Source organism: Carya illinoinensis, chromosome 6 (genome assembly GCF_018687715.1).
Source record: "Carya illinoinensis cultivar Pawnee chromosome 6, C.illinoinensisPawnee_v1, whole genome shotgun sequence".
Classification (NCBI taxonomy): Eukaryota; Viridiplantae; Streptophyta; class Magnoliopsida; order Fagales; family Juglandaceae; genus Carya; species Carya illinoinensis.
Genome location: NC_056757.1, coordinates 31709116 through 31733432, shown reverse-complemented (window position 1 = coordinate 31733432; position 24317 = coordinate 31709116). Strand labels below are relative to the sequence as shown.

General features: G+C 37.1%; 1 protein-coding gene across 2 annotated transcripts; it reads left to right on the top strand.

Moving 5' to 3' along the window:
- Nucleotides 1-466: 466 nt before the first annotated feature.
- On the top strand, nt 467-23996 carry LOC122313128 (transportin-1-like). Of its 2 annotated transcripts, XM_043127869.1 has the most exons (29): nt 470-870; nt 2179-2466; nt 4183-4272; nt 4469-4546; nt 4641-4721; nt 5332-5382; nt 5605-5690; nt 14174-14240; nt 14329-14385; nt 14472-14501; nt 14632-14691; nt 14854-14967; nt 15901-16014; nt 16540-16638; nt 17419-17544; nt 17653-17727; nt 17892-17963; nt 18165-18275; nt 18890-18973; nt 19924-20031; nt 20667-20768; nt 21171-21233; nt 21317-21391; nt 21934-22005; nt 22095-22219; nt 22675-22726; nt 22809-22877; nt 22968-23027; nt 23242-23996. In XM_043127869.1, the coding sequence occupies exons 1-29, from the start codon at nt 682-684 to the stop codon at nt 23323-23325; spliced, it is 2682 nt and encodes an 893-aa protein (XP_042983803.1). In that variant the 5' UTR covers nt 470-681; the 3' UTR covers nt 23326-23996. The 2 variants fall into 2 exon arrangements, with proteins under 2 accessions (XP_042983804.1, XP_042983803.1); XM_043127870.1 differs by lacking the exons at nt 21934-22005; nt 22095-22219; nt 22675-22726; ... (1 more) ...; nt 22968-23027; nt 23242-23996 and adding an exon at nt 21535-21809 and having other exon boundaries at nt 467-870.
- The last annotated feature ends 321 nt before the right edge of the window (nt 23997-24317 follow it).

Genomic DNA, 24317 nt, shown 5'->3' with positions numbered 1-24317 from the left:
TATATAATTTATTTATATATAGACTATTATTTTGAAATATAATTTATATATATAAATTATTTATATATTGATTATTCCGAAACGGTATCGGTATCAAAATATTTTATTTCAATAGCTTGACTGATACGACATCCGGTATGGTATTCAAAATATTGGTCTGATGTGTATTTATTTTTATAGTGTCACCGTGTATATAAATAATAATATCTATAATTTTTAATAATTATATTTTTATTATTGTTGATCTATCGTTGTTAAATGATTGAATATATAAATAAATTATGGAAGATAATTTGTATGGTTTTAAAAATATGAAAAAAATTTATTTTTTAATATTAAAATTATTATTTTTTAAATTAGGATTCGCGAGGCTGCTGAGATAATGCAAAATAATCAATCAAAGGATATAAGTCTTAAATGGCTTACATTAGACTCGCACGTACGCTAACAAAACCCCAGCGAAGGCAAAACCCAGAAGCCAAACTCATCTTTCTCGTAGTCGTGACTCGCAGACCAAAATATTTAAACGCGAACAAAGGTTCGGTCTCGTCGGTGCTGTTCCGCCCACCCAAGCCACCAAGAAATCCTCGCAACCTGTCCTAAAGTAAAGCACTTCCTCCAATTCCAAAACTTTTCCCAACCAAGAGAGCTTAGATTACGCTTGAAAAGAAAACTTTAATAATGGCGGAGAGTAGTGCCCCGTGGCAGCCCCGGGAGGAAGGGTTCAGAGAGATCTGCGGCCTTCTAGAGCAGCAGATTTCTCATTCCTCTTCCTCCGCCGACAAGTCCCAGATTTTGCAGCAGCTCCTGCACTACTCTCAGTACCCCGATTTCAACAACTATCTCGCTTTCATTCTCGCACGTGCCGAGGTAGACCGATTCATCGTCAATCTGTCGGACATGTAATTTTGATATTAATTTATGCCTGGATTGTGCATTTATCCAGGAATTCTCGAGAAAATGGGCTCTGTTTGTATTGGCGGATGCTGGGTTTTGATCGGATTGTACAGGGATAGTGGGATTTGTAAGGTTTTTTGGATTTGATCGAACTACTTGGCTTCTGGGAAGTGGGGAATCAAATAATGGGTTTTGTTAAATTTTGTGGTTATTGAGTAATGAGTGCATAGGAATGGTTTGATTGTGGATTAAAGGTTGATTTGATTGTAATCATGAAAAAAGAAATTAAGAATAGAAAATGACAATGATTTGGTTGGACTTCTTCATGTTCAATTCAGCTCGCGTAGGCTTTATCTAAGTTGGCTTCTATATGCTTTTGGACTATCTTTTTGTTTCAACCTTTTGCGGTACTTGAACATCTCGTTTTAGGTGCATAGATAATTCGAAACTTACTTGAACTTTGTTGTTGGTTTTCAGCGTAGTGGAGGTGGAGCATTGAACTTTGGGTTGATTATTCTTTGAGATGAGTGGAGCACACTTTATCTAAATTGTTTAGGGCTTGTTTGATGGAGCTTAAATGGCTTCTTTCTATTTTTACATAACATTATTTAGTGATCTACCATATTGGGTGGGGCCTCGAAAGAGATTTTGAGTGATCACCATAGCTGGCAGGATAGAATCAATGTTAATTTTTCGCACAAGCACCTGTTTCATTTGTTTAAGAATGAGTACATTCTGTGTATTGCCCCATTTCACAATGACACATGTTTTCATGAAACAACAAGGCATTCGCTTAAAATGTCCACTTGAATCCTAAAAGCCCATCTCCTCTCTCCTAGCTAGAATGTAATTAGGTGATTCTTTTGTATACTTCCTGTGTACATGGGCTATGCCTACTTCATTCGTATGGATAAAATTCTCTTATTACTTATCAAAAAAATGGAAAGGGAAATACAAATTTCAGATGGAATTATAGATTGATACTTTTTATGGATGTTTAGATAATTTGTTTTTAGACTGTTTACACATGCTCGTGTCATAATATACTTTGGTAGGATTTTTGCCTCTGAAGGCATGTGCTGCATATCTATCATGAGGTTTTATCTATTATTCTGATATTTGAACTCCATCTTTCAATTTTCATCTTATGAGCTTGAAGAAATTTGTTTTTTTTTTTGTTTTCTTGTTTGTTGTTTGGATATACCTTGAATGCGTTTAGTTCTGGGTATGCTGTTTGGTTTGAATCAATCAACATTTTGATTTTTTGGAACTTTAAAACAGGGAAAGTCGGTGGAAATTCGGCAAGCTGCTGGCTTACTTTTAAAAAATAACCTCAGAACTGCATATAAATCCATGGCTCCTGTAAACCAGCAATATATAAAATCAGAGTTGTTGCCTTGCTTGGGAGCAGCGGATAGGCACATTAGATCTACGGTTGGGACCATTATTAGCGTTGTCGTTCAACTAGAGGGAGTTTTAGGATGGCCCGAGTTGTTGCAAGCTCTAGTCAATTGCTTAGACAGTAATGACATAAATCTCATGGAAGGTGCTATGGATGCTTTGTCCAAGGTATATTCTGCATCCTTATTTTGATGGTTTATCATTGTCTTGGTATCTACAATGGCTTTGAAATGAATTACATGTGCTAGAATGCTTCTATACCATTTATATAACTCATCAACTCCTTATATTGTGCTATGTGATATAATCTAGCTCATTATTATGCTTTGGCATGATTTTGGGTTTAATATGCATTGCATAATTGAGAAATTTTTAGGAATGTATAAATTTGACATGTGCATGCAGGTTTAAAATAGTGCAAGGGTTATGGACAAATGGTTTGGCAGTAAGATAAAAAATTAATTGAAGATAGAGAATGCTCGATGGGAGAACTTAGGGAGTTTTTCTTTAATTCTTTGAGTTTGTGGGCTAAGGCTCTTGTATTAAATGGTCGTTATACTTACACTTATCAAAAAATTAAATGGAGATGATTTTTTCAATCTGTTTGTCTTTTTTAGTTTCTTGAGTGTATGTAGGTATTTTCTCTTGTATACTTCCTGTGTACTTGGGCTGTGCCTATTCTTGGTAATAAAATCTCTTATTAATTATCAAAAAGAAAAAGTAAGATAAAAAATGTAACACGAATTCTTTATGGAGCTTAATTATAAAAAAAAAAAAAATGAATTCTTTATGGAGCTTTATATGTTTATAGAAAGCAACATGATTTAGCTCTTTTGTTGTGTCTGTTTGTCTGTTTCCATTCATTATGTATTAGAAACCTTGATTATCTAGAGTCCGGTGAACAGAACCTGAAGTTACAAAAGAAGTGTTCATGTTAATGTTTTGGTCTACATAAACATAATTGCTTTCATCTTCAGCAAAATTTTATTTCCTGCTTAATTGACTATGCGGGTAGAACATTCAATTCAAAATGGTATCTTCCTATCTTACAGGTTTGATATGGTTTTAGATTAAATTATCTTAGTATATAGTTGCTTAACATAGAATTATGCTTAGAAGTAATGTCTAATCATCCTGTTAGGATTGATCTAAGCCAACTCATTGTATGAGTCAACATACCAACTATTAAACAACTATTTAGAATGGCACAATAGCTAACAGAAACGTCATGAAATCCCCCACCCTTGGTGGATGCCCCGAACAAGGAGGAGCAAATACCAGGTTGTATGTGTGATTTTTTAGAGCATGGACTGGGACAGAAGAAAAATAACCAATTTTACCCATATTAATTATCAGTACCAATAAATAGGATAAAATGGAAAAACTCCACTCACTATAACCTCAGGCCTTGTATGAGGTCCTCAAAACCTAGCAAGAATGAAAGATGGCTATTAAATTAATGTAGCTTAAGGTGATAAATGTAAAAATTACTGGCTTGATTTATACTGGCATAAGAAATTACTCATATGTGCTTAATTCATCCGCATGTTGTCATTGTCATATTCTTCATTATTTGTCCCAGCAACCCTAAATATTTGTGGGGTTTGGCAGCACAAGCTCTCTTTTTTAACTTTAATGATGTGTGTGAACACACGCAAGCTTGAGAGGCAGGACATATAACTTTTTGGTTGATTTAATCTTGGGATGCAAATTCTCATCTCTAGGACTTGGTAACAAGGTGTTTATAGAGTTCCTTTTATGTTTATTTGGTATCATTCTGTTGGAACAATTATGAGCACTTCAACTATTCTTTCACTTTAGCTCTTTATAGCAGGAATGTGTTATATATATATATATATTTACTAAATTTAATATATTTGACAGATTTGTGAGGATATCCCTCAAGTTCTTGATTCAGATGTATCTGGCTTAGCTGAGCGCCCTATCAGTATACTTCTTCCTAGATTATATAAGGTAGACTTTTTTTCCCATTTGTTTTGTACTTATCGTCATTTCAAATCTTCTGTCTAACTATAACTGTTCTGCTCAAGTTTAGAATAGGACCTTTTTAAAATTTTTTAAACTTATCAAAAAAGAATAGGACCTTTCAACTTGTCATGCTGCTATTTGGTTTTTTGGTGGATTTTTTACCTATTTTTTGTTATGTCAGTTTTTCCAGTCACCACATGCCTCATTAAGAAAGCTTTCCCTGGGTTCTGTTAATCAATACATTATGTTGATGCCCACTGTAAGTATAATCCAATAAATTTCTTTCAGTTCTCACTGAACCTTATCCAGCTAAACAATCATGATTCTTACAGTTATAAGTTAATTTTCTGCAGGCTTTATATGTATCTGTGGAGCAATATCTCCAGGGTCTGTTTGTTCTTGCGCATGATCCTGCCTCTGAAGTGCGAAAATTGGTAAGTACTTTATCTTGTCTTACTGTTTGTGAGTTTCTTCTACAATAAATGAATCCAATGTAACTCTAAAATAGTTGTTGTCCAGTGGAAATGAAATTATTTACTCTTAATTAACTCTTCTGATGTTTAGAAACCTAGTTGTATATAACTATTTGTTAAAATTCAATTGTTTGTACCAGGTCCAGGGCCGCACCTTTTTGTTTCATTCTGTATTGTACTTAAGCGTAAAATATAATGCTACTGACGGATGAAACAAATTGTGGATTTATCATGTTTGTTTTATTTTTCATGCATCCAACATCAGTTTGAATAGAGTCGAGGCGTAATATTGTGTGTTTATTATTTAGATACTTCTCATGTATACATCCTGTGTATTTGGGCTATGCCTCCTTTTCCTATGAATAAAATATCTTGATTACCAATCAAAAAAATATTGTACATTTGTACGTTTATTATTGGTCACTGTTATTCTTTAGTACTAATATGAGTGGAATGTGGTGCTCTCTCTCTTTTTTTTAGCTCCACTTGCCACCTTTGGGTTTTTTAGTGGTTTTGTTATTTAATCCTGTAAGCTTGTCTACAATCTCATCTATTTATTGTATTCCTATAGGTTTGTGCAGCATTTGTTCAGCTAATTGAAGTCCGTACATCTTTCTTGGAGGTTAGCATTTTGTTCTCCACCAATGTAGTTTTAGACACGTATTGTATTTGTAGTATATACTCTTTCCTACGTATAGTGCTTGCATGTAGTTTCCTTGAGCGTATAGGGACTATTTCTGTGTGCATCAAACTATCATGCTAGCTTCTCTTGCTGTGGCTATTGTCTTTTTAGCCACCACTTCTTTTTAGCTTTGCTGAACCAATTTTTGACATTTTAATGCAGCCACATTTGAGGAATGTAGTTGAATACATGTTGCAAGTCAACAAGGATACCGATGAGGAAGTGGCTCTTGAGGCCTGTGAATTCTGGTAGTCCCCCCTCTTTGTGAACTCCTGATTTACAACAGTAGTCATTTATGTAGCTATTTGATCTCACGTAAATAAATGTTAGGAGCTTTCTTTCTTGTTTCCTTCTTCCCTCCCATCATGGAACTTCATATTTTTGTTCAAAGGTGCTTTCAATTAGTGAATAGAAGGAAAATGAGGTTTCTGGTGTTCTCTTTTCGCATGCTGAATATTGTTGTCTTAGTGTTCAATATTTCAACTGATCAGTGTAAAATTAGGTGACCTCAGTTGGTTATGTCTTGAGTCTAAATGATTTTGATTATTTCAGATATCGGCATCTGGTGGGGCTAATTTACGTGGTAGATAACTCTACCAATTTCTCTTTCCCATGCACTCATCTACATTTTCACAGTTTGTTTATCCAGTACCTTAATCCTTCCCCCTTTTCTCTACACCCATCCACCCATAATACCATATGCTTATATGTATATGCATTAGAAGATATGGGATTGGATGTTTAATTTTTTGCTTTGGATAGTAGATATAGAAATGGCTAACTTATTATTCAAGTTTAAATTTTCTGGCCAACCCTGTTTGGGACTTGTGTTATGTGGTTGGTCTTACTTTTTATGGATCAAGGTGTAGGAATTAAAATCGAGTTGTTGCTAATTGTTCTTTTAGTCCTTTGCTCTCCAATCCCTGTGCAAGTTTGTCATAGTTATCTCTATAGGACCAGGAGTTCATGTTCAACTTTGGCTTTTAGGGTATTGGGTTGGGGCTAATAGTCATCGCTATTTTTTTCCCTGTTCAGAAAGGCTAAAGATTATTTTGAATTATGTTCTTGATAAGTTTGATGCCTTTTGCTGTGTTCATATTTGGCCTTTTTTTTTTTTTTTTCAAAAAATGCTATATGTATTGAGTAACAACCTATGTGGAAAACTTTTTCTTTATTATTGTGGTGTGGCAATTTTGTTCTTCTGCTAACTTGTAAAAATATATATTTTATTTATTTATAAGTAAACGGTAGTATTAATAAGGATGGGTATAGCCCAAGTACACAAGATGGTATACACAAGATAAGACCTATCTAGGTTGTAATAGTGGAAACAAGAAATTCATATAAATTTAGGCCATTAAAATCTACAGTTATAGCCCAAAGAAATAAGGTACGGAAAAATAAAGGTCGAAGCTCCTCTAGTGTACTCTCCTTATCTTCAAATGTTCGCTCATTACATTCACGCTATATGCACCACATAATGCATATAGGGACCATATTCCACATGGCTTTGATTTGTGGAGTAATTGATTGAACACTTCACTCCACATAGCTCTAGCTATCTCACAATGTAGCAAGAGATGATCCACTATCTCACCAGCTTTCTTGCACATACAACACCAGTCTGAAATAATTACCTGGCACCTTCGTAGATTATCGGTTGTTAAGATCTTACCCAAGGTCGCTATCCAAGTGAAAGAAAAGAGCTTTGGGGTGTATTTGGAAGAAAAGTAAGGGCCTTATAGAAGGAACGAACCGAGAAAGTACCCTTACCCACAGGTGTCCACCATAGCTTGTCAGCTTGTAGTCCATTCAGTCTCACGAAATACACAAGGCTGAAAAAAGTCTCAAAGCTGTCTAGTTTCCAATCTTGGGCTGCTCTATTAAAAGTGACATTCCATTGGACTTGGTCCCTTGAACAAACCATGAGATCCGCCACTGAAGCTTCTTGGTCACATGCCAATTGGAAAACGGATGGAAAAGAGTCCATTAGGGCCTCCTCCCCGCACCAGATCTCCCCCAAAATTTTATACGAGTACCCTCCCCCACTAGTTTAGTATGGTGAGAGAACACCCCCTCACCATAGGTCCAATTCCCCTCTTTAGTACACCAAACACCCCCCCCCCCCCCTTTCTAAAAAAAAAATGCACTACCATATTTGCAATTGACCACCATTTTCCAAAGAGCTTCCGGTTCCATATTATATCTCCAAAGCCATTTCCCAAGTAGGGCCCGATTAAACGTTCTCAAGTTTTTATCCCCCAAACCACCAAAGGGAATTGGCATGCACACCTTAGAGTCACTTGACCTACTTTTGACAAGTACACTCTTTTCCAACCTGCCAATCTTCGTTCTATCTTTTCAATAACTATGTCCCAAATAGATGAGGTCCGTGAGGCAGCCCCTAACGACAATCCCAAATATGTCATGGGAAGAGAAGCAACCTTACACCCAAGTGTGCTGGCCAAGTGCCGAGTGATATTGACACTCCCAACTGGACTAGCTCTGACTTATCAAAGTTCACTTTCAGCCTTGATGCTGCTTTGAAGCATATTAGGAGATCGAGATAAGGCCCCTACTCGAATCACCTACTGAAAATCCAGCCATAAAACCATTTCTAATAACCACCGATATCATCCTACTCAAGGCCTCCATGATAATAACAAAGAGAAGTGGGGAGAGGGGATCTCCCTGTCTTAGCCCACGAGAGTTGCTGAAGAAACCCTCTTGGTGGCCATTGATCAAAACAAAGAATCTTGTCGTTGAGATGCACCATCTGATCCACAAACACTATTTTTCCCCAAAGCCACATCTCTTCAACAAGTAGAGAAGGAAGTCCTAGTTTACATGATCATATGCCTTTTCCATATTGAATTTGCAAATAATCCTTGCAATACCAGACTTTAATCTACATCCAGTCACTCAATAGCTATCAGAACATAATCCAGGATTTGACGATCCCTTACAAAGGCATTTTGCGGCTTTGAAATTATCTTCCCCATGGCCTCCCCTAGCCTGTTAGCAAGTACATTGGAAATGATTTTGCACACCCCATTTATGAGGCTAATGGGTCTAAAGTCCTTCACTTCCGATGCACCAATCTTCTTCGGGATCAAAGCAATAAAAATAGTATTTAGGCTTTTCTTAAACTTCCCAACCAAGAACAATTCCCGGAACACATTTGTAATGTCCTCCTTCATTACCTCCCAACATGTTTGAAAAAACCCCATGGAAAAACCGTTTAGACTTGGCGCTTTGTCTTTCACTATTCTTCTTACCACCCCATAAACCTCCTCTTCCTCGAGAGCTCTTTCCAACCAAAATGCTGTTTGGGACTCAATAGTATTGAAACCGAGTCCATCTATATTTGGCCTCCACCTCTCTAGTTCTGTAAATAGATGTTCAAAGAAATTCACCACATGGTCCCAGATCACGGGGGCCTCCGTGCAGTCTATACCATTGATGTTTAGCATCTCAATGGTATTATTTCTCCTATGAGAATTAGCCACTCTATGGAAAAATTTTGTGCTTTGATCCCCTTTTTTCAACCAAAGTGCTCTTGACTTCTGTCGCCAAGAGATCTCCTCCAAAGATATTACTCTTTCCAACTCTGAACCCAGTTCTACCTTATGTGAGACTTCATCTGAAGTGAGGCCTCTTTCCTCAACAATCCTCTCAAGATCCCGTAATTCCTCCATCATGGTTTTCTTTTGCTTTCCTATATCTCCAAAAGATTGAGAGTTCCAAAGCTTTAAATCCTTCTTTAAAGTTTTTAGTTTGTCTAGAAGTATGTGGGAGGGGGTACCATGAAACTGATTAGATGACCACCAATGCCTTACCTTGTCCACGAAACCTTCGCCTTTATGCCACATATTTTCGACCTTAAAGTAGTGACGCCCTGCTTGAATACTGTCTCCATCCAACATAATGGGAAAATGATCTGAGCAAAGACACGACAACCTCTTTTGAAACACAGATAATGAGTTTCCCAATCTGGTGAGATTAGGAATCTATCTAGCCGAGACCACGTTTGACTATTAGACTAGGTAAAGGGCCCACCTATGAGCTGGAGATCCATCAGGTTCAAGTCAAAAATACAATCTGAAAAATTGTAATGGTTGGGCGTAGACGACTGTCTCTAGATTTCTCACTAGGGAACCTTGTGACATTAAAGTCATCACCTATGCACCATGGGAGGTCCCACCAGCTATGAATTCCAGCGAGTTCTTCCCACAATAGTTTTCTGCTGATGTGCACATTCGGACCATGAATACTTGCAAAAGCCCACATAAAATTATCCTCCACCATCTTAAAAGATCAAGCCACTGTGTATTCCCCTACAAAGTCCTCCATCTTCTCCACCACCCTTTTGTCCCACATCACAAGAATACCACCTGATGCCCCATTCGAAGCCAGATAAACCCAATCTACATATGGGCAACCCCACACACTTCTTACTAGATTTCTGGATGCCGATTTTAGCTTGGTTTCTTGTAGACAAACAATGTCCGCCCTCAAATCCCGAAGTAAGTTTTTTATGTGAAGACGCTTATTAACCTCATTCAACCCGCAAACGTTCCAAGATATGATTTTCGGTTTCATAAAGAAAACACAATCCCCTTCCCTTTGGACCTTTCACAGCTTGAGCTCCCCTCATTCAAAGACCATTTAAGTCTCTTGAGCTCCCTTTGTTTCTTTGCTCCAGGTTTCTTGGACTGAGAATGATCCACCTCAATGGTCGTGAGAAGAGCCATAAATTGCTCCTCATAACCCACACACTCCATTCCCACAACATGTTGGATATCCTTTACCTTTTGTAACACCCAGTCAGAGACTAAAAATAAAAAATAAATAGTTCATCTTTCAAAGTTTTGATGCAGCAAATAAAAGAAAAAAAAGGAAATGGAACTGTTGGGGGACTTATCCGGTGAGGAATTGGAAAGAAGTTCTTCGTGATGGTGGAAACATCATTTCAGATCAAGAGCTCATTAAGGATCACATTGTCAATTTTTATGAGAAGTTGTTCAGCAAAGAATATTCATGGAGACCTAAGCTTGATGGTTTGTTTTTTGACTCCATTGATCAGGCAAATGCAGAATGGTTGGAGAGAGCTTTTGAAGACGAAGAAGTTCCGATGTGGTTAGAGGAATGGCAAGGGATAAGACTCTGGGTCTGGATGGCTCTTCAATGGCTTTTTTTTTTTTCAATCTTGTTGGGATATTGTGTGGGAGGATATTATGAGGGTTTTTTGTGAATTTTATCCTTTTATGAAATTTGAGAAAATTCTCAATGCTACATTTATAGCACTTATTCCCAAAAAGGTAGGGGCTGTGGAGATGCGTGATTTTCGGCCTATTAGTTTAGTGAATGGGGTCTACAAGATGATCTTTAAGGTGTTAACTAATCATATGAGTGGGGTGTTGGATAATATTATTTCAAAATCTCAAAATGCCTTTGTAAGAGGGAGACAAATCCTTGACTTGGTTTTAATTGCTAATGAGTATGTGGACAGTAGAATTAAAGCAAATGAATTTGGAATTTTGATTAAATTGGATATGGAAAAAGCTTATGACCATGTTAGTTTGGATTTTCTCTTGTATTTGCTTGGGAGATATGCTTTTGGAGAGAAATGGTGTATGTGGATCAAACATTGCATTTCGACGTCGAGATTTTCCATATTGGTGATGGTACTCTGGTTGGGTTTTTAGTTCACGTGGTTTGAGACAAGGAGATCCACTATCTCCTTTTCTTTTTGTCCTTGTCATGGATGCGTTGGGTAGAATGTTGGAAGCGGCGGTTGAAGTTAGGTTCCTGTTGGGTTTTGAGGTGGGCAATGAGGATCGGAATAGTATGCAATTATCTCATCTAGTTTTTGCTGATGATACTTTGATTTTCAGTGAGCCCAATCGTGAACATATTCGATTTTTGAGAGCATTGTTGTTATGTTTTGAAACTGTTTTGGGTCTCAGGATTAACCTTAACAAGTTTGAAATTGTTCCGGTGGGTGATGTAGGTAATATTTCTGTTTTGCTAATAAATTAGAGTGTAAGATTGCTTCACTGCCGCTGAAGTATCTGGGTCTTCCCTTGTGGGCTCCTCACAAATCTGTTTTGATTTGGGATGGGGTTATTAAGAAGATTGAGAGAAGGTTGGCTGGATGGAAAAAGTTATATTTGTCTAAAGGGGGAAGAATTACTTTTGCCGGCTGGGGTTGCTAGTAGAATTGAGAAAATTTATTGTAATTTCTTTTGGGGAGGAATAGGAGAGGAAAAGAAGTTTCATTTGGTTAGTTGGAATAAGGTGTGTCAACTGGTTTCTTGTGGAGGATTGGGGGTGAGAAATTTGAGGTTGTTTAATAAAGCACTTCTTGGAAAATGGCTTTGGAGATTTCATGAAGAAAGAAATGCTTTATGGAAGAATCTTGTTGCTGTTAAATATGGGAGTGGCTGGGGGGCCGGGGGCAGGGAGGGGGATTGGTGTTCTAATGAAGTTAGAGGAGCGTATGGGGTGAGTTTATGGAAGGGCATTAGGAAAGGTTGGGGGGAGTTTTCTAAACATATTATAAGGTGGGGGAAGGGAAGAGGATTCTCTTTTGGCATGACATTTGGTGTGGGGAATCAGCTCTACAATCAGATTTTCCATCTCTTTACAGGATTGCAATGGATCAAAATGTTATTGTGGCTGATTATCTTCAATGCACGGATAATAATATTCTTTGGAATGTGGACTTTATTAGAGATGTAAATGACTGGGAAGTAAATGTTGTTTCAGATTTTCTGGGAAGAATTTATAATTCTACAGTGATGCAGGGAAGAGAGGACATGCTTTTGTGGGATCATTATGGAAATTTTAGGTTTTCAGTCAGTTCTTTTTATAAGGTGCTTAATTGTCATGCTGGCTGTGTTTTCCCCTACAAAAGCATCTGGAGGGCTAAAGTACCTTCTAAGGTGGGCCCATGGAGTAGGTTTATGGAAACACATAAGAAGAGGGTGGGGGGTTTTCAGTCGCTTTGCTAAACTCCAGTTGGGTACGGGATCTAGAATCAAATTCTGGAGCGATGTCTGGTGTGGAAATAGGGCTTTGAAAGATTTGTTTCCTTTGCTCTTCCAGTTGGCAAGTGCCAAGGATGTCTCAGTAGCGGAATTAATGGAGACATCGGAGGGACGACTTCTTTGGAACATTAATTTTAGTAGGATGGCATAGGACTGGGAAATAAGCAGCTTCACAGATTTTTACAGTCTCATCTACTCCATTAGACCAAACAGGCAACAAGAGGATGCTCTATGGTGGATCCCAGTAGGCAAAGGTATTTTTTCCGTGCGATCATTCTATAAGGCCCTCACTCAAGAGTCTAATATTCAGTTTCCTTGGAGAAAGATATGGCGTCACAAGGCTCCTCCCAAAGTGTCCTCCTTTGTTTGGACGGCCTCTTTAGGTAAGATACTACCGACAATTTGAGGAAAATGAGGATTATTATTGTAGACTGGTGTTGCATGTGCAAAGGAGCCGGAGAGTCGGTAGATCACCTACTATTGCATTGTGATATAGCAAGGAGTCTCTGGAATGAGGTTTTCGCTTGACTGGATATGGCCTAGGCTATGCCAAAAACTGTGGAGGCAGTTTTGGTTAGCTGGGTAAACTTGAGAGGTCGGCAACCTATTAAAGCTATTTGGAAGATGATCCCTATCTGCATTATGTGGTGCTTGTAGCAGGAGCGTAATGAACGGACGTTCGAAGATCAGGCGAGATCATTGGAGGAGCTTAAAGTCTTATTTTTTAGAACTCTCTGTAGTTGGGCTGTTGCTGTTGACTTTAACAGCATGGCCCTTCATGATTTTCTTGTCTCTAATGTGCCTACCTAGTTAGGACATTTTGTCTTTATTGTAATACTGGCTTTTGCCATCCGTTTTTTATCAATAAAGTTTGTTTATTTATCAAAAAAAAAAAAAAAAAAAAAAAAAGGTGGTGTTCTTTGGTTGGGTGGTTGCTCTTGGGAAAGTATTGACCACGGATAACCTTAGAAAACGTGGTTGGTGTATAGCTAATTGGTGTGTCATGTGTAAGAAGGATGGTGAATCTGTAAATCATCTTTTTTTACATTGTGAGGTGGTAAAGTCTTTGTGGAATGAAGTTCTTGGTAGGACAGGGTTATATTGGGTGATGCCTAAAGAAGTTGTGGATCTCCTTGCATGTTGGTGTGGTTTTGAGGCAAGAAAAAGTGTTGCTGCCGGATGGAGAATGATTCCTTTGTGTCTAATGTGGTGTATATGGCTGGAAAGGAATGGAAGATGCTTTGAGGATAAATAGCATTCTTTTGAAGATCTTCGCTATTTTTCTTTTCTACTTTGAGTATGTGGGCTAGGATCTTTTTAAGGAATGATGATAATGTACTGAATCTGTTTCTATCGAAGTTTCCCTCTTTCTAGTGTGTATTAGGTATTTCCCTTGTATTTTTTGTGTACTTGGGCTGTGCCTATGCTTGGTAATAAAATTCTTATTAACTATAAAAAAAAAAAAATCATCTTTCATATGACACTTAAAAGTTGCTTAAAGAAATGTGTAACCGTTTAGTGGGATGATTATGGCATTTGATTTCTGATGTTTGGAACTCTGAAAATCTGCAAGTTGGTAAATTTCCTCTCTTTTTTTCTTTTTTTTTTTTTTTTTTTTTTTTCCAAAACTTTTTGGTCCTTTGATGAGCTTCCTTTTCCATATGGATTATGATTGCCAGGTCTGCATACTGTGATGCTCAGTTACCACTTGGGAATTTAAGAGAGTTCTTGCCACGTCTAGTTCCGGTATAGTTAGTGCTCTATTGAGATTTTTCTGGACAATAATTTTTCTCTGGAGTCGTGCAATTCTTTAATGTACATTTTTCTGTTACAGGTGTTGTTGTCCAACATGGTTTATGCTGACGATGATGAATCAATTGTGGACGCCGAGGTTAACTTTTATGGGTCAATTAGTTTTGGGGTGTATCTGAATTAATTATTGCTCATAATTCACCTGGATTCAATTTATTTTTGCAGGAGGATGGGTCACTCCCAGATCGTGATCAGGTTGGAACCATGTTGTCTTTGTTGCGTTCTTGGGTTTTCTATAGTTTGCATATTTCTTCAGTTGTAACATTGTGCTCATCAAGTTTTATTTTTTTTGTTCTTTCCTCTACTTCTATTTTCTGTCCTGCAGGACCTCAAGCCTCGTTTCCATTCCTCGCGATTTCATGGATCAGATAATGCAGAAGATGATGTAAGTAAACCATCATCGTTCTTCCTTTGCTTATTGAACAAGTTTTGGTCAGTCGAGTTGACTCACTAAAGATCAAATGGGTTTTTGCTTTCATTAATGATTTTTGGAAGGTTAAATTATTGTTGTGGAGTTCTATTCAAATAGCACTTCTCAAATCTACAGGATGATGACATTGTTAATGTATGGAATTTACGGAAGTGCAGTGCTGCTGCTCTTGATATACTCTCAAATGTGTTTGGGGATGAGATTCTTCCAACACTGATGCCTATAGTTCAGGTAATTGATTTAGTTGGCATTCAAAGCAAATACATGATTGTGGAAGGATATATTGCTTTCATTGCTTCTTTTCTTCTGTAATTTTCTTTCTTATTCCCATCTCTTTATTGGAGCTCTCTTCCTGTTCTTGGTCATCGATATGATCTGTCCCTAATTGAACCAATATGTTTTTCTGAACAATCAGAAATGGTCCTCGTTGTGAAATTACACGGTTCAATAATATTGAAAATGATATTTTTATTTTTTAGGTTTTGATGGGTTATTGGTTATACCTATAAAAAAAGGTTTTGATGGGTTATTTTGGTTATTAAGGCAACTGATATACTTATCCTGTAATTTAGTTTTAAACATTTGTTTACATTGTGTGTGTGTGTGTGTGTGTTTGGCCGTAGTATATGCAAACCTCAAATCATGTGCTGTTACTTTGGAAAACATTATCGTACATGTTCAGGCACAAGAATCCAAGCAATACTTGAATTGCTGTCAATATGTTGAATTAAAACAGTAGCCTTTTTTTTAATTGGCACTGGGTGTCAAGGAACAAAGTCCTGACTAATCTCAGGGTGCATAGGCTCTCAGCAAGGAGTTTCCTACAGGTGCACCTTGGATGGTATAAAGGGAAATTCTCCTAGTTTGATGGCCCTAGAAATTATTTGCACTGAAGGGTTTGAACCTTAGACCTAGAGTGAGTATATGACCCAGACCAAGGCTCTTACCACTTGAGCCAAACCCTAGGGGTTTTAATCAATAGTTGAAAACTGAACTTGAATCTAACGCTTTTTTTTTAAAGGTAGCCGGTAACATCAGTTAGGATTCTTTTTCATAAATTTTAAGTGCAAGTTGAATCCAAATGTATCCTGTTGGAGGAATGTTTCTCTTTAAGTAGTAGCTCCTGCATCAAATACATGTTTTTCACTTTTCAAATTTCCTCAGGTCAACTTGTCCAACACAGATGATACAACCTGGAAAGATAGGGAAGCTGCTGTTTTGGCTCTTGGCGCCATAGCTGAAGGTTGCATTCATGGTCTTTATCCTCATTTATCTGAGGTAATATTTCATTGTCTGATTTTAATTAGTTAAGTTTTTAAGCACATGGCTTATGACTTAACAGAAAAATGGGGGTAAATCTGATGTATATATGGCTTATTTTTTTCGGTGAGATTTTGCTTGTTGCTAGGTTTGAATTATTTTATTTTTCTGTTTTGTGAATTTGATTGTCTACTTGTCTTTTGACTTTTTATCCCCATTCTTTCTAGAGCTTATTTTTATACTATTCAGTTGTGTGATTCCTTTGCTTTTCACTTAGATGGGAATCATGGAATTGCTATACTTTTGATTCAGAATTTAGTTTTGGCTTACTTTTTTGCATTTTTATATTGATATCATCATCATCTCCATAGCAGTAGGTAGGTCTTGCAGCGTGTAGTTAAAAGTTTTTATATCTAGATGGTAAGAAATGAGAAATTCGTATTCTATACTGTTTCTTATTATACACTTGGTACTTACCAAAATGAAAAGCATCGAGGCTTGCCGATTCGGCACATTTGGAAGCTTGATTTATCTCTTTTGCAGATCGTCACATTTCTAATCCCTCTTTTAGATGATAAGTTTCCACTCATACGAAGTATTTCATGCTGGACACTTTCTCGTTTCAGCAAATTTATTGTTCAGGTATAATGATATATCCATTTCATTGTCCAGTTGTAGTCAAAGATCATTATTGCCTTGATGCATTTCACTTGTATATGCCTTTCTTAGGCTGATAAAACGCATGATGAGTTGAAGCTTTTGAGTGGGTTTTTTGAATAAAATATTTTAGAGTAAGCTGGATTAGACAGAACAACAGAATTTAATTGTTGTGGACTAGGGTAGAAAGGCAGGAATGATGCTGGTGCTCTGGAGAAACTCAGATTCACTATCAGTTAATTTGGTCCAATCTCATGGATGAACAAGGGGGTGTCCACTCTACTAGGACGTTGTGTGTTCAATAGATGTCCTATCTGAATGCAAAGCATTATTCAATAAACTGGCTAGAAGCCAGCCGTGATTATAGGGAGCAACATCATGCCTCAAAAATAGCTTAGCTGAACTGAAGTTTGTCACAAGTGTTTTCTGAACACACAAGTGATACTTTTAAGTGCAGATGCTCTGTGAAACATTATTCTCAATGAGCAAGAAATAGAACACGCCCAGAACATCATGAAGCATGCACTAGTTGCTCAAGAGAACTTTACAGTACTCTTCCATGAGTTCATCCAGATCCTAAATCACTTAAAAGCAAGTTAGCTGTAGTTCTCTATTGAATATGCCTTTATGCTTGAAATATATACATATATATATATATATATATGTACATGCATAATACAGTTGTGATTCATTTCAGATCTGGTAGTATCATGACTTATTTACCTATATTTTGTGGCTGATAACTAATCTTTCCTTGTATTTCAGGGTATTGGACATCAAAAAGGCTATGAGCAATTTGACAAGGTTCTTATGGGTCTTTTGCGAAGAATATTGGATCCTAACAAGAGGGTGCAAGAGGCTGCTTGTTCAGCTTTTGCGACGCTGGAAGAGGTTATTTCTATAATGTTTCCCATTCTTTTTCTAGATGCAGGATGTGGTTTTAATATTTCATTTTTGGTAGTTTTATGAATTGGTAAATGGAGGTTTATTAATTTGCAGGAGGCTGCTGACAAGCTGGCACCACGCTTGGAAATTATTTTGCAGCATCTAATGTGTGCTTTTGGGAAATATCAGGTTGTTTTCTGGACATTGCTTTAACCAAGTTCCTTTCAGTAGTACAATAATGATATGTAATTCTGATTGATTACATAATGAATCTGTGCAATTCTTCATGCTTTGTTTTTTATTATGTATTACTTTGGCTTTGTGGAATTAAAATCTTGTATGATTATACCTAGAGACGGAACCTCAGAATTGTATATGATGCTATTGGAACCTTGGCAGATGCTGTTGGAGAGGAGCTAAATCAGGTATCATCATTATGCTCAAGATAATCTCACCATCCCATTTTCCACCTGCACTTCGTTTGAAGTGATGTTTACATCATTAAAATATATATTTTTAGCAAAAAAAAAAAAAGAAAATTGATGTTTACATTATTGTACTGGAAGTTTGTTGCCCTCTTCATTTGTGGAGAATATTAGATGCCAATTCACTGTCTGAATTTGCAGCCCAATTATCTTGACATTCTGATGCCGCCATTGATTGCAAAGTGGCAACAACTTTCTAATTCAGACAAGGACATCTTTCCGCTTCTGGAGTGTTTTACATCAGTAGCACAGGTATTTTCACTCATGTCTTTTGATCTTGATTGTTGTAGTATTTAAAAAAGATTGTGACTGTGCTATTTGTTACAATAATAATTGGGCTTTGCCTATTCTTACGAATAAAACTTCTTGATTACCGATGAACAAAAATCGTTACGATAATAATCTACTCAAAGCCCTCATTACAATAACAAATAGCAAAGGGGCATAAAGGGTCTCTTGTTGGAATGCTCAAGTACTACTGAAGAACTCCACAAGAAAAGTTCCATTCACCAGTACCGAAAAATATACTGAAGAGATAATATGGGCAAACAATCACACTCTTTCTCCCCAAAGCCATACGTTCTCAATGAGGAAAAGTTTGAGAAGTTTTTTCTTTTGGTAGAAAGTTTGGGAGTTATCACACGAAGGTCTTCGACTTGAGTTTTAAGTACCAGATCTCTCTTAAATCATCTGTGTCCTTTAAAAGTAAATCCGCTTGAGCCAACTATGAGTCTATGAGTACGCCACATATATGGTTAATGTGCCAACCACAAGCAGTCATACTTCTATCGCCGTTATTCTGATCACACAAATAACAACTTGAAGTTGCTGTATTGCTGAAGAATAACAAGTTTTTCGTTTTGTAGGCATTGGGTACTGGATTCTCTCAATTTGCCGAGCCTGTATTTCAGAGGTGCATAAGCATCATCCAGACACAAGAATTGGCAAAGGTCTTAGTATTTTGATATAGACTGTTGATGACTCAGCCGTTTTAATTCATTTGTTTATTTTTTAGCTAATGAATTAGTAATATTTCTTTAAGGTTCTACTTTTCACACACACACACACATTACCTTGTGGTCTGAAGTTATCTCTTTATTTTAACGTTAATGTTACTGTTCAATGTTACTTGGGGGTTTTTTGAGATATATATATATATATATTTTGGATAAGGTTGTTTTAGATGTTAACAGAAAGGCTCATAGACATCAAGTTGGTGATCCTCGCTTTCAAGTCATAGCTTCCTCTTGGAAATTCCTCAAGTCTGGTTAGAGAAACTTAAGTTATTTATCGTATAAAAAAAATTTGTATCTTGGAAACTCATTGGAAGAGAGACACTCTTGGCTTCGATGCCAACATAGTGCATTAAGTTTATCAACTTCACAATTAAGAGAAGTCACTATATGAAATGTTGCTTGAATCTAGTACGAATTTCGATGGTATCTTTTGTTTTTTTGATTGGCACTGGGGGCGAACAATGTCCCGACTAATCCCGGGGGTGCATAGGCCCTTAGTGCACCTCGGGTAATTCAAGGATAAAATTCTCCAATCCGATGGTCCCTAGAGATTATTTGCACCCAGTGGGATTCAAATCTTAGACTTGGAGGGAGCATACCTCTAAGCACAAGGCCTTCATTTGAGCCAGCCCTTGGGGTTTAAAAAAATAAAATGTTGTCTTCATCACTCAGTGGTATCTTCATCATTCAGAATCCTGCATATGTTGTGTGTGTCAGTAACTTTGGCATAATTTTTGAAAGCCCAACTATTCTGAATTCTAGTGCCATTAGTGTCACTTAAAACTGCATGGCATTAAATAAACCTCATAGTGTCCGTTCTTCTTTTAAGATATTTATTCCAGCTTCTAATTTTTGCAAGATGCTTATTTGAAATTCTATTGCAGGTCGATTCTGTTTCAGCAGGGGTTCAATATGATAAAGAGTTTGTTGTATGCTGTCTTGATCTGCTCTCTGGACTTGCAGAGGGTCTTGGCAGTGGGATAGAGAGTCTGGTACTCTCCTTTCTCTGAATTTTCTGCATTAAGAAAAGATATGAAATAAAGTGTATTGCTTTCTTATCTGCTTGCCTTAGTGACTTCCCTTCTGAGATTTTTTTCTCTCTACAGAAAAAAATTGTTTTATATTTGTTAAGAGAGCAACTTCAGTGCTTCACTCAAAGAAAAAAGAAAGCAACTCCACTCTGAAAATAAGACATAACTAAACATCTATGACTGTTATCTATATAATACTGCTAGACAATGGATTGGGATTTACATAAAAATGATTTTATCTCTGAATCTGAGTAATTATTGGATAGATAGTCTTATAGGCGAGTGTTTTGCACTACAAGGGCATGCCTTTTTAATTTATATTCATGCCAGCTTATGTTTGGGGATGAAAAACATGATTGTGCAAGTCTTGATAATTTTTCCAAAATTTTCTTTTTGTAGTAGATTGCAAAACGCAAGCTGTGTCTGTAACAGAGCTGGGACTACATAATTTCTGAATGGAATGTGGATATTCTACTTATTAAGAAGATTTAAACATGTTATGGCTTGTACATTGACTTGCTATTACATTCGTTGAATAAAATTTTTAGTTATAAAAAAAAATAAAATTGGCTTGCTTATACTATTCCTTTCTTCAGGTTTCACATAGTAAGTTGAGAGACCTGCTTCTGCAATGTTGCATGGATTATGCCTCTGATGTCCGACAGAGTGCCTTTGCCCTTCTCGGGGACCTGGCAAAAGTAAGTTGAAAATCTTATTCGTCTGATGACCTTATTTTACCCCAGCCCTTAGGAAAGCCCATGTCCGCTTGAGCTGCTTGTTGGATCCAAGAACTTGAACATAAAGACTTCCTGTGCTCAAAAAGAGATAAAAAGGACTTCTCAAAAAAGCAGTGAGGTACCACAGGGCAACAAGGCCATGGGACATGGACCATAGCCTCCTTTTTTTTTTTCAATAAAAAAATATAAAGACTTTCTATGTCCATAAAGTAAAAAAAAGGGACTTCTTGAAAAAAGAAGCAGCGAGGTACTGCAGGGCAACAAGGCTACTGGTTTTAGAGGACCTTTAAATTTTGTTGTGCCAAGGTAATTATCTATCTGAATCTTTGATGCATATTAGTGTCCTTCATTGATTTTGATTAGGTATGCCCTGTTCATTTGCAACCCCGACTGTCTGAATTTCTTGATGTTGCAGTGAAGCAACTGGTAAGTAAAACAAATTTCATGGTGTTTACTTTTAACCAGTATCTTGGTAGCCTTTTTATCTATGTAACATTTGTGCTGTACAGAGCACTCCTAATCTAAGGGATACTCTTTCCGTAGCAAATAATGCATGTTGGGCCATCGGGGAATTAGCGGTTAAGGTATGCTAAGCTCTTATGCTTCATCAAATTACTCTTAGCTTTTGCTGATTTCAAGTTTAGGTAACTTTGGTTTAAAGAAATGTCTAGGTGATTAATCCACATAGTGCAGAGTTTTTCATTCTTGATCTACAACCTTTTCTCAGGCTCTTTGGGTGGTTCCCTTTGTCATTTAGAATTCCTGGGTTTCATTAATCATTACTTCAGTGGCCTACTTCATCTGATAAACAAAGGACTTATTAAGGTTTGCAAAATATGTCAAATGATGGGCTTGCACTCAACCAATATGATCATGGAGATAGCACATTATGGAATTCTCGCATGTGATCTTGGATTCATACTTCTTTGTTGTGCCACACAAACAAATTTGAGTGTATGACCGTTATATAATCTCCCTCCAGCCCATATGTTTAGTTCTGAAAATGGTAGTCTTAATTATATGGATACTTCTTGGGTTTGCGTTTCTTTATCAATCGTGAACAAGTCCATGGCTTTGTTCACTATGCCATTTAAAGCACTTAACTAATTGTGATTTTAAATTTCAGGTCCGTCAAGAAATCGCTCCAGTTGTTTTGACAGTTATTTCATGCTTAGTCCCAATACTTCAACATGCAAAGGTAATTATCTGTTTCATTTTTGTCTGTTTATGTGTGCACGTATTGTAGAACTTTTGTCATTCTCAGTTGCTTTTCTTGATCCTGAGTAGGAACTCAACAAGTCACTCATAGAAAATAGTGCTATAACCCTTGGGAGGGTTGCCTGGGTTTGTCCAGAGATTGTGGCACCACATATGGAACATTTCATGGAACCATGGTGCAGTGCTTTGTCTATGTAAGTAGTTCTTTGCCTGCACTGATGAATGAAACTTATTTTTGTCAATACCTTTTGTGTATCAAGAAGTGTTTTGTCAAGAAGTTCCTGATGAAGGTAATCAAACTCTAGCAATAAGACTTAGAATTCAAAGCTTCCTTAGTTGCTTGACTTGTGTTTCATTTTGTCACAACTAAACGAGAGCTTTCAGAACTTTTATTCATGGCAATAAAGTGATCAAGAGGGAAACTGGGCGTTCTCCAAAGGCTTCAATTGTGAAGTGGTTATACTTGGGTTAAATGATACTGTACAATTCAGCATAAGCATATTCACTCCAAACTTTTTAGTCTCATCTGTTTATGCCATTGATGACACGATCATCTCTTGAGCAATGTTTATATTTTTTAAGATGAGCTCAGAATAATAATCCTTGCTCACAGGCCTTCATTTTCTCCTAAACAAATTTATCGATGCAGGATACGTGATGATGTTGAAAAGGAGGATGCTTTCAGGGGTCTATGTGCAATGGTATACATCTGCTTGCTCAAAAATTTATATTTTTAAATATCAATCATTAAAAATGTTCCATGGGTTTTGTAAATGATGTCAGGTTAAAGTAAATCCATCAGGGGCGCTAGGTTCACTAGTTTTCATGTGCAAAGCAATTGCAAGTTGGCATGTAAGAATGGCTTGCCTTCCTTTAGAGATCAATCTTATTGTTCTGATTTCTAATAAAAACTCAATGGTGTTACTTTTCCTATGTCAATAGGAAATAAGGAGTGAAGATCTCCATAATGATGTTAGCCAGGTGTTGCATGGTTATAAACAGGTTAGCTTTGATTTTTTATTTTTCTCTGGCTCCTTCATAGAATTATGCAATTACCTGTATGTTTCCAGCTTCAATTTATGTCATGGTACCAATAATTCTTCAATAGGCTTGGTTGAATTATTTGGAATACCTAGTTGTTCCATCTATTTGTAAGACATGTTATTGGTAAGACTGCGCCATATTGATTTTCTTACATCAACACATGATTTGGCAGATGCTTATAAATGGAGTGTGGGACCAATGTATGTCTGCTTTGGAGCCCCCGGTGAAGGACAAGCTGTCAAAGTATCTTGTGTAATAAGTTTCTTACAGCATATGTATTTTCTCTGCTGGCTCTCTTCTGCAGTGTGCTTATTCAGAGTTTTGTGTCTGCATCATTACTGCCGGTCATCAATCAACTGTCTGATATTTTATTGCGGTCATGATTAACCGAAGCAAAGTCCGGCCCTATCTTCTCAGCAAAGCTTCGTATTGACCTAATTCATTAAAAGCTTGGAGTTAGCGAACTTGCTCTGCAGAACCTTAATGGAATGGTCATGTCTAGACAGCATTTGTTTTGAGAAAAATGAAGCCACTTAGGGCTGGGACATAGATATGGTGTACAGGGGTGCAGCTTTCTAAGCTTTGAGATGGAGTGTTCATTTTTTCCTATATCTAGAAAAATGCTAAATATTTATCAATCGGTCTCTGGAGTCATCATTGTTATTACCTTTTCTGGGGCTTAAGGTTTCTCTAAAGTTAAAACTTTCAGTGGATAGGGTGTGTTTCCACAGATTTTGTACTTGGTGTTCCATTTTTTACTAGGGGCTTGACATATGGTCTGGTTGGACTGTAATCTTTATATCGAGATGGGGGTCATTATTCTTGCTGCATTCAGCAGCAGTTCGGATTCGAGTTGTGGCCTTGTGGGAGGATTAATTACTCCATAACGATGGTTTTTATAAATTATTGGATTGCATTTTTACTCAACATAACTATGCAATGTTATTTTCTCCAGTTTGTGAATTTTTTATGATACATTTTCCCGTTGTGATCCGACCACACATGCCCGCGTGCCGGTGCGTGCACACATACATACGCCCGTGCGCGCACACATACATAAATAGTTGTATATATCTTACACCTGTGGGTTGACGAAGAGATGCGTACATCAATAACTTCAGCCCAGATGCCCAGCCAGAACACATATATGGTTTACAGCCTACACAAATCTTAAATTCTAGGAAGAAAGGGAACTTTCAAGCTCACACTTCCAATGGGTTGCTAACTCTTCCACTAATCTCAACGAAA